Below are 18,058 nucleotides of genomic sequence, written 5' to 3'. Positions count from 1 at the left end.
CTCATTTGCATTCATATGGATGGCTGGCAGGGTAGGGCTGGTTGCGGTGGGGTGGGGGGTTGGGTGTTCAAGCACCACTGGGCCAATTCAGATAGGAAAAGCTTTATTTTACTTTTACAATACTGAAGTCACACTTGTGCTTTTATTTTCGCTATTTGCCACATATACCAAAGAAAGATAATCACCAGTTTGCTGACACAGAGCACTGTAAATGTGCATATTCGTTAACTGTATCAGGTGGATTCTGTTGTAAAACCTTCTGCAGGCCTAACACTTGACACTGGCCAACCAGATGTAGGGATGTAGCTGGTTGAAGAGAACACGTGTATACATGCATTCAGGATCAGCTCTGCTTTTCTCGGTGCCTGGCTGTGATCAGGGAAAAGCTGGCCAAATGCCACTCCAGTCTGGTCCAGGTTTTTGACTGGCTCCAGTTCCCAGTACATCTGGAGCGGGTGGTGTAGGGCTGTGCAACTTGGGAGCCTTGGGGAGCTGGGGCAGAACAAATACATGGATTGAGTGAGGATTCTGTGTGGACTGAATGGAGAAGCTCAGCCTAAATGCAGGCCTTGCGCTGGACTCAGCAGTCTCCCAGGCATTGGGCCCAGCACCAGCCGAAGGCTAAAAACAGCAGGTGACGGCAAAGAATGTCTTACCCTTTACTGATGATGTGGCGTAGTTCGAAGCTTCAGTTTGTGTCAGCAGAAGCAGCCCTCAGTTCATCAGTTCAGGTTAATTTCTGCTGGAACACCTGCGTTTTTTTTTTTTCCATTGTTACAGGACTGTGGAGGTTTTTCCTAATGAACATACTAAAGAAGGCTACAATGTGCCAATCATGGATTTTCCAGATGAGTGTTTTGATTGGTGTTTTGATGAATCATGGTATTCACATAATCTAGCAAACATAAATGATTTTGTTCCATGTGTGAACTATGACACATTAAGATATCTCCAGTGTTTCAATATTGTAGGCCACATCAAATTTGCAATGTGTAGCCATATTTTCACTACATTTTTGACCATATCATGTAGATCTACCACCTGCTCAGTGTGTGTGTGTGTGTGTGTGTGTGTGTGTGTGTGTGTTATGTGTGAGTCTGAGAAGTACTTCAAGTATCTCCCTCTGTTAAGTTATAAAATTCCCAACCTTACACACACACACACACACACACACACACACACACACACACAAAGCACATCTCTAAGGCTGTGTAGTGCTCCACATTATAAACCCGTGAGAGCTGCCAGCACACTGCTGGACTGAATTCCACTCACAGCACACAACACAGCACCAGGCTGAGCTCCACCCACAGCACAGCGCCAGGCGGCACTCCACCCACAGCAGAAAGAACAAGGCACAGGACCAGGCTGAGCTCCACCCACAGCACAGGACCAAGCTGAGCTCCACCCACAGCACAGGACCAGGCTGAGCTCCACCCACAGCACAGGACCAGGCTGACCACCACCCACAGCACACAGAACAAGGCAAAGGGCCAGAGGGATGCCGACTTGGAGGGCTCAAGCCCTCCAGGACGTGCAGTAAAAACAAAAAGGTGGGGAAGAGGATAAGACTCTATGAATATGTGGACATGGGGAAGGACAGGGAGAAACTGACTGAAGAACAGGCAGAGAGACAGGCAGATGAAGTGGAAAAATCTGCTTGCCTTCTTGTTGTGGGAAATCTCTCTCTCACACACACACACACACACGGAGAGGCGCACACACACATGCACACAAACACGGCCATTAACATCTACCTGAGGTGTGTTTATGCTTCTCTAGTCTATGCTTTAACCTAAACAAGGGGGCGTGGGCCATATTTGCATAATCTGAAAGGATTGTTTATTCTGGAGCAACAGAGCCGTTATGGTCACAATGTCTTAAGATAACAGCAACAGATAGCACACTGTAATGACTGTATAATGACACAAGCCCATTACTGGCCTATTGAAACTAACAGGGCTTTTGGAATAAGTAGTTTCTGCAAATAAGAACAGAAGCCCCAAACAAAGCCTAGTCTTCATTTATTGGCCTAACCGGCTACTCCTGTCACCTAAATGGCCCATTAATGTGATGTTGGGGTCACAGAGGTAGGTGTGTATGTGTATGTGTATGTGTGTGTGTGTGTGTGTGTGTGTGCGCGCGTGTGCATGCGTGCATGTGCTAGAAGACAGTGCTGACGCGCTCACTCAGCTCAGAGAGTGGCTAGCGTTAGCATTAGCGAGAAGTGGATCGAACATGTTTGATGGCTTGGCTGGATTTTAGGTGGTCAGCACTTCACCTCAGGGTTATTTGTGGAGAACGGGCTGGAACTACTCCCACCGGCACTTGGGGGAACCATCTTTACTCCTCAACACACCACTTTACTAGAAAGCTAGTCCTAAAATATGTTTGCTTTAATATAACACATTGTCAGACTTCCTCTCCCAGAGCAACGTTTGCCTTCTAGAGATGACTACACATGCTGAGAAAGCAGGTGTGAAAAATGTCAAATATAAGCATGGGTGTGACTATTATCTACTTCTTATGTTCATCTCCCCCAAGGACCGTTGACTGAGCTGTATCTCACACCTCAGATAAGGACCTTTGCCCTTATAGCTGCATTGGCACAGAAAGTAGGAGACGGAGAATCCTAAGAAGCAGAGAAACACAGTATGGGCTGAGATGCTGCCTTTCCATGTTTCCAAGAATTCCATTGACTGAACATTTTGTTATAAAAAGCCTCGAACAAAGGTACGTGTTGGTGTGTGTGTGTGTGTGTGCGTGTGTTGGTGTGTGTGTGTGTGTGTGTGAGTATGTGTTTAGGTGGAATGCTCTGAATACTGTCCGCCCTCTCCCCAAGGTGCTATTATCAACTTAGCTGTTGAATTTCAAAAATATTTTTCAGTTTATAAAAACAGAGGTCCTCCCTATGACTACCTAACACTCTTTTCTCCACAGCCTAAAGACACACACACACACACACACCCACACACACACACACACACACCCATACCCACACTCACACACACACACACACACACACACACACACACACACACACACACACACACACACACACACACACACATCCGCATAGACTCCTCCCAAGAGTATTGAATTTTGATGCCTGAAAGTAGAAAAACAGCTTGGTCGTGGCAATTTTAACAAAAGCTCACAAAATTCAACATTTTACACATTACACACAAACACAGATGTGACTGTGAGTGTATAGGTGGCATAGAGGCTTGGAAACGAGATTTATGATTGTGTACACACTACATGAAGAGGAAAGAGATATAGAGACATACAGAGACAACCACAGACAGAGATAAAGAGAGAGGATTTCAAAGACAGTAAATACAGAGTGCATTTTATACATCTGTTCCACCTTAGGTGGGGGTTAGCTCTCTCTTACGCACACACATAAACACCTCAAAAAGAACAGAGAAAGAGAAACCAATTACAGTCCTTTAGACCCTCACCATATAGCCAAATCAACATAAACAACATAAACACACACAAATGCAAACCATCCCCCCGAAGGGCAGACGCATACCATCACACATACACACACACACACACACACACACACACACACACACACACACCCACACATCTCCTAATGCATTCTCTGCTGCTAACAACTAAGACATCACCACTTATTTAACAATGTGTTTGCATTAGGAGATGTGTGGGATTTTTTTGTTGTTTTGTGTGTGTGTGTGTGTGTGTGTGTGTGTGTGTGTGCGTGCGCGTGTGTTAAGGTGTATAGTCTCATGTCGGTTATTGATAATTTGCTTTACAGCACACAAAGCAAAGACCATAAGAGAAGCAGTCACTTATTATAAATGTTAAACAAATACCAGTAACTCGAGGCTATATAGAAACTTAACTCATTTACTACTCTGTCAAGAGTACAATGAGTTATCAATGGAAAATGAGAAGAACTGTCATAATTTATTTTCAAGACATTTCCACCCCCCTCCTCAGAACCACACACGTAAATACACGAACCACTCATCTGAAGATAAACTTATAATGTATTTAAAACAGATGGGTACGGACAGGTGGGATGCGTGCGTGCACCTCACAGTATGGCAGGCGGGTCGTCCGCGCGAGTTTATAACAGCGAAGCGCACGTGGCCTCGCGAGCCGAGGACCCGTCTCAGGAGACTGGGGTACGAAACTGGACTCGGTCGCTGACAGTGGGAAATGAGGCGCGCGGCGTATGAGAAAGGCTTGTGAATCGAATGTGTGAACCCACTTTATTTTAATCAAGGCACAATCTCTAAAGATCGCCGAAAAGTAAAAGCTCCTTAAGAAAACTAAATTTACAAGACTCTTTATACTTTTGCGGCCAATTGAATATAAAAAGGTTCCAAAGCACGTTCGGTTATCCATTTTTTCCCATTGTGATGTAAGTCTTTAGGTGTATATTTTAGATGTGTTTTTTTTAAGTACAGCTCATCTTACCGGCTTTGCAGGGATCCTCGTAGTCTATTGTCTCCATTTTTTCCTCTTCATAATAGTCATAACTCTCTTCGTAATCTAAGCAATTGTACACGGAGACTTTGCCCCAAAAAGTAAACCCAGCCAGTAGGAGCGTCATCCAGTGCATTTTAGCAGTAAGTGTTGAATGGACGCTGTCCATCTGATATTGAATGAACGGCCGCCTCTCGCGTGTACTGTGCGTACTGCCTTGTTAAAGTCTCGCGGTCTGGAATTTAGCGGCTCGTCGCGAGGCAGCAGACGCACCGTGTGGAGTTCATTGGTCCGGTTTGACAGACTGGGCAGGTCGTCGCGTCGCTCACTGTCGCTGCATCTCAAATGGACGCCTCCGCATTGATAAGCTCCTGAATCGTTCCAGCTCAATTGAGCACAATTGTTTCCCTTTCTTCCTGTGCGGGGGCACCCAGACAGTTGCTCTTAGATAAAGATACAGGGAGAGAAAGAGAGAGAGAGAGAGAGAGAGAGAGAGAGAGAGAGAGAGAGAGAAATACAGAAAGAGAGACAGAGATTAGGATATATGATTTTAACTCTAAAACACTTAGGGAACCTCAGCATGAGTGAAACTTACTGAAACATCCGGTGAGCAGAGGCCCGAGCGGTGGCAGTCACAATCGGGGTGCTACCGTAAAAGACAGAAGGCGGTGAACCTCTGACACGCACTGATTTCGAGGAACTGATCAGCTGTAACAATGCAAAAAAAGAGGACGGTTTTTAGAGATGCTCGTCACGCAGGTTAGAAACGACATGACATATGACGTATTCTATACTTGCAAAGTCTAAAAAACGCAACTTCGTCTTTTATCCGAGACGCCTTTCACAATAACAAGCCGCCAGCTATAAAAGTAACAAGGTACCTAAAATTTCAGCTATAATCCTATAATAGCGGGAGCTCTACCGTTGTATGCATGGAGTTTCAGGATGTAAGGCAACTTCCATGTAGGTGAGAGCGCATTTAGAAACTGTTATAAACGAAATAGTGTCCTCATTTGAGAGGCGGCAGAGCAGACGCGACTGTAGTGTGACATTTAACAAACCCATTTAGGTCTAAATCGCCCCCATAAAGGCAATCGCGCCGTCGTTCCCTAGCTTTCTCCAAGAAGCACTCGTGCACACACGCGCGCACGCAGGGTAGCGCGCTACAGAGAGGGAACGCTAATTTAACGCTTAATTGACAAGGTGAGGACCGTTTCGTTATTGTGAGTGAGTCTCAAAATGAGGCTACGCACGCACAGTGCGTCGGGGAAAAGACGACAAAGGGAAAAGTTTACTTCACAGTTTTTTTGAGAATCGTATTTGTTTTGGGCGATGAGTACACCTCTGTGTCATCAGTTGTCCAAACTCATACCCCAAAACTCAACCGCTCCGTGTTGTTCCTTCAAGTTTCTATTGATTCGCTGAACGCAGCTGCGAAAAGCGAAGGTCCCGTAAATCACTTCATCGATTCGTAAACCACAACTACCTTGAACCCATACTTTAGTTTACCACAAAAGCGGCAAAACGGTGCCCAAATCCGTGACGAGACCATGACAAAAAGGTTACAGCTGACCGAACATCGCGCGACCTCTCTCGCGGAGCTTTACAAGTGGCTTACCGCTTAAGGTTTTCGGTACGGGAACGTCGGTGTCATGACATAAAGTCGCCCACTTTTAACCTTCAACACAATCTCACTTTATATATATTAAGTGGAGTTTACACACCCTTGTGAACTCACGCTATAAATGTAAGAGGGACGTATCTTACCTCAGAGAATACCCTCAGGGTCTATACGGCTTCAAAGCGCAATCTCATCCTGAAAACTGCCCTCTTTCTCTCTCTCTCTCTCTCTCTCTCTCTCTCTCTCTCTCTCTCTCTCTCTCTCTCTCTCTCTCTATTTCTCAAGGACTTTTTCGTAGCACCTCTAGAGCCACTAGAATATAGCCGCGCGTTTACTGCCTACGCTTATTCTGAACGTGCCCATTTCCCGAGAGATTAGCGCGTCTCACGCGCGCTGCGTCTCTCTCGCGCACAGATTAATTTCCCCACCCTCCTCGATCCTTTTCTGCAAGGTAGCTACATGCTGACGTCACACCATCACTCTGTCAAGCTCCAACTTCGAGCAACGATGCACGCAAGCCAAATCTGCGGTTCACGCGCTTCGAGTCGGGAGTGTTTTAGGAGTTTATGGCTAAGGTCCTAAACCACGAATGACTGGAGTTTATTTGAGACATTTACTCTCATAATTTATGTCTTGATACAGCCGGAGGAGAATAGGGGTCTAGCTCCATGCATCTCATGCACCATCATTTTTTGTATATATATATGTTTTGTAATTAGAAATACTCCATCACATTTAGCTAATCATACACCATAGGCTGTGTCTTATATTGTGTGTGTGTGTGTGTGTGTGTGTGTGTGTGTGTGTGTGTGTAGATGGTTCACTGAGCAATTAAAAACCTAAAGAGAAGTACAGTACAGGTCAGTATGGTTCTCTGTCTCATATGTCTCGCAAGACATTCCTCATATGCAGATAGACAATATCCATTTAATAGCTGTTTACTAAGTCTTACTCAAGCCTGGTTTATTTTGTCTTTGATATCTTTATTCTGTTTTTGATATCTGTATATGCAATGTGTCAGTCTGTCTGCTATGTTACATGTGCACTAATGGATTTGGAGTCAGATTCAGATTCTGAATAGATCTTCAGGAACATCAGGACTTTGGAATAGAATAGAATAGAATAGAATAGAATAGCTTTATAGTCATTGTACTATTACTAGTATTTCCCATTAATCCTTCTGACACTGTTCATTCCAAGGAAGTTAATGACAAGATATTATTATGTTGGTATATATTAATTACCACAATATGCTGTGTTTTCACATGCAGCCTAGAATGGATTGGCAGGCTGGGTGTGTGTGTGTGTGTGTGTTTCTTCATCCTGTGTATTTCTAAGATGAAGAATGTGAACATATACAGTCTTCTCCACACTGCCCCGCACACAGAGACACTAATGAATGGACAGGGTATGCCCTTGTTCTCCAGGCATTCATTAAGAGAGGTGAACCCAGAGGAGAGGAGCATCCCATGAGAAACAAGCGAGTTCGGCATCTTGCTACTGTGTGTATGTAGATTAATGCATGTTGCCAAAACTGGGCTCTATTTTGGAATGCTATCGATCCACAATACATGGGAAAGTTCGAAAAGTCCGGTGCAAGCAGTCCTGTTTTAGAACTCAAGTTTGGATCATCGATTCAGAATGCGCATGTGCACGCGCGCGCGCACACACACACACACACACACACACACACACACACACACACACACACACACACACACACACACACACATAGAGTTTACTAACAGAGTTTACTCAAGTCAGGCTCTGACATTCAGCTCTAATTTTAAATAAATAAAACATCAAAAAGCATTAATATTTTCTCAACCAACAATCATCTTAAAGCATTTTTCCATTCCTCTATTTGGTGCTATTTAATTTACCAGTACACTAAATAATGAAGGGGAGGTATTTAAACCTACAAATTCTGTCTTGGTGGATATATGTCATAGTAGATTAATATGCTCCACTGTTTGGGTGTGTGTGTGTGTGTGTGTGTGTGTGTGTGTGTGTGTGTGTGTGTGTGTGTGTGTGTGCATCTTGTTCCTGTGAGTATCGCAAAAAACACATAAAGTGAGAAGTGCAGTATGCACTGAGCGTGTGTGCGAAGATTCAACAGTCATAACTTTTGACCCCTTTGAATGACCTCAGATGTGAAGCTCAGCAGAGTCCGCCTGAGAGTACACACATACTTAGCTAGCAGGGAGAGAGGATTTCCTCTGTTTAAACACTGTCTCTGTGTGTTTGTGTGTGTGTGTATGTGTGCGTGAGCAAGAGAAAGACTTGAATTTTCATTGGAATGTAAACTCAGAGTAGCGACATGTAATATCATGTCACATACATAAAGAAAATTATATTGAGGGAGTTGTCTGAAATAGTGAGAGAGAGAGAGAGAAAGAGAGAGAGAGAGAAGGAAGAGAGCAGGAGAGAGCAAGAGAGAGATAAATGATGTGAAGAACATAAAATATCTGTCCTATGCAAGTATAGCACAAATAAAATAAACACTGTGAGTGTGTGTGTTTCCGTGTGTGTGTGCCCTTTGTTAGTATAGAACACAATTAGCCTAACAAAGCATTTCAAACATAATGGAGGGTAATTAGTGCCTAACAAACAAAAAAGGGTACAGAGAGAATGAGGGTAAGACAGACAGACAGATAGATAGATAGATAGATAGATAGATAGATAGATAGATAGATAGATAGATAGATAGATAGATAGATAGATAGATAGAGGGAATATGAGTAGCGAGAAATTTAATTTATGATCTGATTTAAGCCACAATCAACTAATATCAGATGAGAGCAGAGCTTCACATGCGAACAACCAACTCCTTGCCTTTGTGTGTGTGTGTGTGTGTGTGTGTGTCAGGAACTTGTGTCTGTTTGAGCCAGTGTCTTTGGCTGTGTGAGATATGCTTCCTCTTGGAAGTGCATTATGGATGGTGTTTGTGTGAATATGTGTATATGTGTGTGCCTGTGTCTGTGTGTGATCTGAAAATAAAATATTTTATATGAATCTGAAATGAAAAGAGATTCAAAACCCATATGAAACCCATACACACAAAGTGGCATTTCACATAATTACCAAGATTTAATGCGTGTTAATAAAAAATGTATAATGTTGTTCTCTTCCATTTTCATATAAAATATGAGACTTTCTAATATTTTTTAATAAAACAGAAATATAGTATCAGTGTTTCTAAATGTAATGTAGGTTTAATGAAACAGAAATGAGAAAGAGTGCGCTTATATATATATATATATATATATATATATATATATATATATATATATATATATATATATATGCATGCATTTGCATGTGTGTGTGTGTGTGTGTGTGTGTGTGTGTGTGTGGTTCCACAGCAGCGTTTCTTTCTATCACCCTCTATGAAGGTGTGGGAAAGTGTAAGTCAGATAAGGCTTACATCGGCACCACCACTCTGTCTTTGAAGACAGAGGAGTATTTGACAGCTGAGGTGTCCAATCCAAACCAAAAGGAAGCAGCCCCTTTGAAACAGGAAGAGGATATGAAGAATGTTTTTGAAAGGATGTAGAGAGGATTGTGTGTGTGTGTGTGTGTGTGTGTGTGTGTGCATTGTATGCATTAGAACCGTTGCTCCTATTCATAAATGCTTGTTACACTGCGTACTTAGTTACAAAAAGATGATAGTCTATTAATGGAAAAAAGCAAGCAACATAATTTAAGGATCTGAACAACTGTATGTATGATAGCAGCCTGTATAGTGTTTTAGCGGTTTGCTGATGCCTAACAACGCTAACGCTATCATGACCTTTCACAAAACCTGGTTCATCCATTTGAAAAGCCTTGCACACTCTGAAGAGAGCGTGTGGAACAAAGGCTCGGCCTGGTCCAAAATCAACCCGCACGACTGCCAAAGAAGTGAACTCCTGGTCCTTGGCGCGAGTAGCAGGCATTGTGACGTGTCAGCGCGAGCCTCCAAAAACACGAGCGACGCTGTCGCTGCGGATTAGCATCTCCGAATCGGATCGCTTTACGTTGCGTTGTTCGTAAGTCCATCTGGGGCAAAGCACTGGGGTGCTGTTTGTCACAAAAAAACACCCTGGGCCAGTTGGGCCAAAATTTGCAGGTCTAATAATCTTGAAGTGGGACTGCTGGACCGGGAATAACCCAGTACGATCGCCCGAGGCAGAACAACGTCCCGCGAAGGACACACGGACTTGGACATTCGCCAGTCAGCACTTTTACGTCTTTTTACACACACACACACACACACACACACACGCCCTTTCTCTTTCACTGTCATCTTTAATTTTTTCAAGTACTAAAGCGATGTTTTTTCCACCTAACCCCCCTCCCCTCCCCCAGCTCTGCCTCTCTGACCTTCACTCGTCCCTGTCACTTTTCTTTCGCCACAGGTGATCTCTCCATCGATTTGCACCTTGGGGAGAATGGCACGGTTGACAGAGGACAAGAAAAATGGTAAGCATATCGCTCAGTTCAGAGAGCATCCAATACATACAGAGCAATTGGAGTCACTTCCACCTAGACGCTCCTCTCTTCCACTCTGCCTGCACTTCCTCATTGAAAGCACTACCAAACAGATTCCACTTTAATCTTTTCTTATTGCACAATATATAGTTTGGGCTGTGTTTGTTTCAGACGTCTGTATGTGTGTAGAGTTTGGGTGGACTATGGGTGAAGAGGTGCTGTCGGAGGTAACTGGTGCACCGCCTGCGGCATCTGTTCCACTGGATAAGACTCAAACTCCAGTTGTTGTCAAGACAACGCTTCACTGCATGTGACAGACTTCCCCGGAGGCCGATGTGGAATCGCCAAACTCATGTGCCAGAACACACATGCATGCACACACACATACACATATACACACATTTCTTAAGTTCCGCATTGTTCTGAAAAGATTTGTAGGAATAAAAAACAAAGAAAGAAAGAATGGAACAGAAGGAACACCCTGCATGTAAACAACACACACACACACACACACACACACACACACACACACACACACACACACACACACACACACACACACACACACACACACACACACACACACACACACACACACACAATCCCAGGGTGCTGTGTCATGCTGTGCACCTCCCACTGAATCCCAGCACATCTCATAATTAATAGATTTATTTTAAAGGTGTTCAGGAAGTAATAACTGAAATGCAGTTCCTCTTCCTTGTCACTAGCTCATACAATAACAAGGAACAACCACACACGTGCACGCACACACATGAACACACACACACAAATACACACATGTACACATAGTACAGAGAGACAGAGAATAAAGATGGGGTTGGATAGAGGGATATAAAAGAGATGAAAGAAGAGAAGGTTCAACCACACTGAAGAACAAAAGAACAACAATAAAGGGGAGGGAGAAGGAGAGGGTGAAAGGATGGATTTGAAACAAGCCTCCAATCAAAGAACAGCCACCTCTCCATGTCCAATCAAAGCACAGTTTTCTCTTCCTCTCCAATCAAAGCACAGTTTCATCTCCCTCTCCAGTCATAGCAGTTTCCTCTCCCTCCTTTAGCCCACCTGAAAACAAATGAGCAATCCAAGAAGACTACTAAATAATTCTAAGTTCATCCAAATGTTGTGTGCGATTCACTGGGAGAGAACCTTTTGGTGTGTGTGTGTGTGTGTGTGTGTGTATAAGACAATAGTTTTGTGAGTGTGTGAAAACTCTTGTGTGTTTGTGCTTTTGTTTAACTGATCCATTTAGCATTCATTCTTTGCACAGCAAAGTGATACACTGGGATGCTTTAATGCTTTTGTTCACATTTTGGAGGAGTGGAACTAATACCATGTATACTTCACAAACTCTCTCTCTCTCTCTTTCTCTCTCTCTCCCTGCTTTTTCTCAATCCAATCTGTCTCTATCTCTATCTCACACAGGTATTTGAATAAAACTTTAAGTTAGAGGTGCAAACTCGCGGCGTGAAGTATTGGACTTAGCGGTTCATTTAACGCAGGTGCGTTTAGATCATATGCAGACTCTAACCTCTCAGTAGCGACACCCCTCATACGTAAAGGTACTGTACAGCTAGTGCTTTTATTAGCGCCCCCTGTTGTCTCTTTCCAACAAGTGCACATAAAATGATGAAAGGCAATAGATACATGGAGGAGGCATTGCTTGCACAGCACTCGTCCCATACCTTTGTAGTCAGTATACATATATAATGTTCATGGAACGCACTTTTATGTATTTTTATGTATTTGAATATATGAGAAAGGGAGCATGATCAAATCAAATCAAGTGTACAAGTGAGAAAAAAAGTAAACGTAACCCAAAAACAACAGCACAGAGAAAACTTTTGTTGTTTAATTCATTTCATTAGCTACGCGGATAATCATCCCGGGGGAGACTGGCACTGCGTTTCTTTTTAATTTGAATTAAACACGTATCAGCGCCATTCTTACGGTGCTGGGCATGCCGTAATGAGGTCAGCTTATTGCTGCATCAGGGTTTCTTAAAGTCCCGCTAGGGACTGTCGCCACCCTAATCGATGTCATTGATCCGAGCCCCGTTGATAGGTCAGCGAAGAATAATGAGGGGCTTTGCTCAGATCCGCCACGCAAGCACCCAGAGACTCCGAACACGAAATCTGACTAAATAACTTAAAGCGTCCAACTTAGTAGGGATGCAACATGGTAACTGAATTTTACAGTAGCTTTACATTACATTTGATTACTTTTATGATCAAATTGTTGCACAACTTTGCAACAAAGCTTGGATCATCACGGCTCTCTCTTTCTATATATACATACATACATATATATATACTAAGGTTCCAAATGAGTAACTGCAGTGTACTCTAGTAAGAAACAGGACAGAGGCCCCTCATCAACTGTGCCAGCAAAGTGCTTACACACACACACATTTATTAGTTGATTGCTCCCTCACCCGTATTAATACAGAAGACCTAAAGAAAGATAAAAAGAACAGACTGACAACAGAAAGAAATTTTAATTTGTTTGTGAATTGCAGTATCCAGTTAAATCATCATTACATTCATATATATTTAACACATAAATTTGGAAAGTTATAGAACCATATATCTCAAATAATCTTTAGTTATGGCTTTGGGTTTTATGCTGACAGGACTGAAATTTATCATAAAGCCTAGTGTTTGAACACGCTACAATTGTAGGTGTTAAGCATTCATTGGAAACCACCCGAGCAACGCAGGTCTTAATTTAACACTGGTGATTTGCCAGTGTGATTCTAAACATACTTCATGTTTTCATGATAGAAACAGTGGCAAGCTAAACAGTCATTTATGGTTGCAGGACAAAAATATTACAGGGCGTTTGTTAACATTGTTCTGTCATGGACTGATACATTTCAGTATTGTTTACAAAATGTAATATCTCACGAGCTATTTCTCATTTTGAGAGACACTGCCATCTCTCCCAATTGTGCCATCAAAATCTGTTGCTTTTAAAGTGTAACTTTACTTCAAGAACATATATTGTACAAGTTTATAACTATATTGACTCAGGTTTTTATATAGTTCTAATAATAATGGATGTTATTTGACATCCATGAGTACTCTTTACAGTCAGTTTAAATATTCAAGAATATCATAAAACTAGATATGATAGGTTTACAAATGCAACTCCTTTTAAAATAAGAAAAAGGTGAACATTAATTAAATTCACAGGACACTGTTTCAAAACAAGAAAGAGACATTAGTATTAATATGTCATTTATCAGCGCTGTCTAAACTGGCTTCAGTCCTAATTGGTCATAACTGTAATGCAGACTGATAATTATGAGTAATTTCTGGCAGATTAATTCATTCATGACAGTGCTTCCTGGTTGATTGGTGCAATTGATGACTGTGGTTATGAAAGTATCTCACAATAGCAATGTCAAACACATGGTTAAAAATGAAAGATCAGTCAATTAAACCACACCGACTGAGTTAGTCCCTTCCCGTGTGTGTGCGTGTGTGCGTGCGTGTGTGTGGACACAGGCAGCGGACAATTAACATGTTGCTACAACACCTGTAAGCTAGATGCTCAACAATAAAATATTAATTCGTCATTCATCTGTGAAGAGCATAACAGAAGGATTCCAGAAAACTTAAAAAATTACCACTATAATCTATATAATCCAGGGTTATGTAGATGGCCAAAGGTTTTTCTATTACCAGAGTAGCAATTCTGTGATAGAATTTTACGTAACCTACTTGTGCCCTCATATGCATGAATAAAGCTCTTATTATACATAATGAACCTATTTTAGAGTCTTCATGTAGTGCTCTTTGGGAAAAAAAAAATCTGCCTTTGTGTGGGTGAGCATAAATACAACAATGATTAAATATTTTACACCCAGGATGCTCCTGATACCCTCAGCCAATAGGAAACCAAACAGTGACCGTTTTGGCCAGTTAGAAGTTAAGTGTCTCTGACATCATCTTCCACCAGTCCATAAGCTCCTCCTTCTCCTCTTCCTTCCGTTCCTCCAGTGACTCCAGTTCAAAGTCGAGCTGAGAGACAGGATGACCGGGGTCAGATGAAGTTGGTAAAAGAGAAAGAGAGGAAATTTAGTACAAATGTATATATAAATGTGTATATCTAGTATAAATGTGAGGGGTGTGTGTGTGTTTACCCGAGTAGCAGGGCCACTGGGGACAGCCACCTTCTTGATAACGGTCAAGTATCCGGGAGCTGAAGCAGAAATCTTGTAGTTACCAGGAAGCAGCAAACGCCAGTAATCACCATCCTTAGCTAGAAAGGAAGAGAAAGGTGCCTCAAGTACAAAGCAGGAAATCACATGTAAAATCACATATATTATTAGTCTGTCATGAGTATTACATTCTCTATCCATCCATGGGCTCAGGTGTAGCTGGACTGATGTATTACTCTGCACAGCCACAAGAGGGCAGGCCTTTATAATATTCAAATTGAATGGGTGACATATCTTATTCTTAACACTGCTGTCCCTGACTAAAAACTTCTAGTTTACTGAGTGTGTAATAGCACACTCTGCCAACATATCATACAGAAGCAATTAGCCTTAAATAAACAGAAAATGGGTAGCTATATAATTATTATATTTTACAGATTTCTTATTATTGTTTCTTATTACTGTTGTCACGGGACAGTTGTCCCCGACCCCCCCCAATGAGTCACATGGTACGGCCTGCCGCATGCAGGGGGTTTCACCTTATTTGTGTACGCACCTGCACAGGGTTTAATGTTTTGTGTTTTTTGTCTATTTAAATCTCGGATAGTGTGTGTATACTGCGTTGGTCATTGTTAGTCTGCTGTTAAATGTAAAACTCGTATGTGATCATCGTTCAATGTTCTTTTAGTCTGTGTTACGTTTAAGTATATGAGTCATGTCTTTCATTAATGTTGTGTATGAGCGCCACTGTTGTTGTTCGTGCCTTATGTTAATAAACGTGTCACTTCATCGAGGGAGTCTGTGCGTCCTGCTCCACGCCCATCGGCACTCGGGCCAGCAGAACCAATACAACTGTTTCTTATTTTTGTCCATAATCCATAATTTCTGTGTTTTTTATTGTGAAATTTGTGTACTGTAGTAAAAGATATAGAGATGATAAAATCTCGGTGTAGTATACAAGGTTTCCAAAGAATCAGGACATTTTAAGCAATGTTTTAAAAAGAAGACCTTCCAAGGTTGTACGGAACCTGTTCTGCACCAGTATTCCAAGGTCAGACAGTCCACAGCTGATGAAAGACATCTACTGAAAATGTCCACTCCAATTTTGACTACTTCCAAATAATTTTGTGTGTGTGTGTGTGTTTGTGTGTGTGAAAATGCACACCTGAGGTAATGTCATGGTCGATGCCCTCCACAGAAATAGAGGCATTGGAGATAGGATTACCTTGAAGATCACGTACAAAACCTGCCACTCCATGATGAACCTGCAGGACAGCACATATGAACATGCAAACACACACACACACACACACACACTGCATTATTAATGCCACTCTAATATCCACAGCAAACAAATGTTTTCAATTTAATTCAAGCTCATCATTTTGAATAGGAAACCACAAATTGTCAATACCTACATCAAGTCACACACACACAGACACACACACACTCTCTCTCTCTCTCTCTCTCTCTCTCTCTCTCATACACACTCATATGTAGACACACCTGCTCTATGTAGTTGATGAGGGAGTTTTGATTCTGGTCCCAATATGTTTTGAGGGTGTTCTCCAGAGGGAACTTATCACAGCTTAACTCCAGTGTGATCTCAAAACAATTACTACTCAGGTAGTTAAAGTCCTGCATGCCTGAGAGACACAGAGAGAACAGGACAAGAAAGAATGTCATTTATACAATACTAAACATGATTTGTAGGGGGACACACAAACAATTGTTTCACCATTAGCAGGGCTGTGTTTGAGAACAAGTATCAGTTCATTTCGATTTCCATTAAATTTTTCATATAGCCTACATCATGCTAGAGGCAGAAACCAGCAGGAATACAAGCTTCTAAAAATGAGGTTATAAACAACTCTTTTCCGCAGTAGAACAGCAACTGCAGTGATGTATCTAACAACCAACAGAGCAACCTATAGATAGTTAACAAGAAGAAGCTGTTTACTGAATGGTAGCCTGCTGGTTAGCAAGTACATATTCATGAACCGGTCATAACCAAAAGAGGGTGTTCTAGTCGTCAACAGTGCATTGCTACATCAGCCTTATAGTCAATGAATGATCGATTTCATTGGTGGTTGAGTCGACTGATAAGCTGCCTAAAGCCCATTTATTAAGCTTACTAGTCAACTGAAAGAAGAGGTACTAAGCTAAAATGTATGCGACCATAGTTAACTGGATACTACTTGCTTGAAGTAACTCAACATACATACATGTAACATGGGAAAGATTGACTCAGTTCTGCACTGACTCTCTGTATGCTTTTAAAGAAGAATGGAAAAATTCACAAATAAAATATAAAATCTGAGCGGGCGCATGTCCCAGTTTTGACTCAAAGCCATGTGGCTTGAGTAAGTGCTTTGAACAGGCAAGCAGCGGTGTGCATATGATTAGCGATGACTTGACTGTTATGTATGTGAGGTACCTTGGCATATGTCACTGGATGTGGTCACATATAGCTGTGCGTAGGAATGGGTTTTGGGTCTGTAGGCATGGTCGTATTGTGTTTGTAGGCGTGGCCATGTGGGGTTTGGAGGTGTGGTCATATGGTGCTTGTAGGCGTGGCCATATGGGGTTTGTAGGTATGGTTGTGTGGTGTTTGTGGCGTGGCCATGTGGGGTTGTAGGTATGGTCGTGTGGGGGTTGTAGGTGCGGCTGAGTGGGGTTTATAGGCATGGCTCTATGGAGTTTGTAGGAATGATCGTATGGAGTTTGTAGGTGTGGTTGTTTGGTCTTTGTAGGCATGGTCGTGTGGTGTTTGTGGGTGTGGTCATGCGGTGTTTGCAGGTGCGGTCATGTGGAGTTTGTAGGCATGGCTATGTGAGGTTTGTATGGGTGGTCGAGTGGGGTTTATAGAAGTGGTTGCATGGAGTTTGTAGGCGGGTTGTATGGAGTTTATTTGTGTAGTCATGTGGTGTTTGTAAACATCGTCATGTGGAGTTTGTAGGTTTGTAGTTTGTCAAGGTCAAATAGAGGCCTCACCTCCAGGTACGCTGTACCAAGCCCCGCCATTGGTGGTGCCCTCTTTGAAGCTTGAGTCGTCGTCGTTCCGGCGGCATGGTGACCTTTTGGGGTCCGACATCACAGGGTTGTAGCTGGAGTATGCCCGCGCCAGACTCTTGAACACCAGGTCATCGGGGCTGGCACTGTACTCATGGGTGGAGCCTGGGGGGGGGGGGTCAGGTGATATGACACTCAGGAAAGACAGGGGGCGACAGAGAATCACCGCACTACAAGTGCACACACACACACACACACACACACACACTCCACCTATTGACTGTTCATTTCAGCCCTACTCGCCA

At 42.6% G+C, this 18,058-nt stretch overlaps 2 protein-coding genes across 5 annotated transcripts in view; both read right to left on the bottom strand.

The window, feature by feature from the left end:
* Positions 1-6,321, bottom strand: part of tll1 (tolloid-like 1) — a 45,767-nt gene extending 39,446 nt beyond the window's left edge. The window contains exons 1-3 of one of the 4 annotated variants that reach the window (XM_035530204.1): positions 6,232-6,321; positions 5,060-5,172; positions 4,456-4,907 (exon numbers count right to left, since the gene is read on the bottom strand). In XM_035530204.1, the coding sequence (XP_035386097.1) occupies positions 4,456-4,633 (178 nt within the window). In that variant the 5' untranslated portion in view covers positions 4,634-4,907; positions 5,060-5,172; positions 6,232-6,321. Of the gene's footprint in view, positions 1-4,455; positions 4,908-5,059; positions 5,173-5,386; positions 5,400-6,231 lie in introns of those variants that run through there. The other 3 variants (XM_027031651.2, XM_035530206.1, XM_035530205.1) reach the window with 3 other exon arrangements.
* A 6,730-nt stretch (positions 6,322-13,051) lies between these two features.
* cpe (carboxypeptidase E) overlaps positions 13,052-18,058 on the bottom strand; it is a 14,251-nt gene continuing 9,244 nt past the window's right edge. The window contains exons 5-9 of the mRNA XM_027031653.2: positions 17,736-17,918; positions 16,248-16,387; positions 15,907-16,006; positions 14,724-14,842; positions 13,052-14,601 (exon numbers count right to left, since the gene is read on the bottom strand). Coding sequence (XP_026887454.2) covers positions 14,503-14,601; positions 14,724-14,842; positions 15,907-16,006; positions 16,248-16,387; positions 17,736-17,918 — 641 coding nt within the window. The 3' untranslated portion in view covers positions 13,052-14,502. The remainder of the gene's footprint in view (positions 14,602-14,723; positions 14,843-15,906; positions 16,007-16,247; positions 16,388-17,735; positions 17,919-18,058) is intronic.

This window comes from Electrophorus electricus, chromosome 9 (assembly GCF_013358815.1).
Source record: "Electrophorus electricus isolate fEleEle1 chromosome 9, fEleEle1.pri, whole genome shotgun sequence".
Taxonomy (NCBI): domain Eukaryota; kingdom Metazoa; phylum Chordata; class Actinopteri; order Gymnotiformes; family Gymnotidae; genus Electrophorus; species Electrophorus electricus.
The sequence above is the reverse complement of the archived record's forward strand: the minus strand, read 5'-3'. Positions and strand labels throughout refer to the sequence as shown.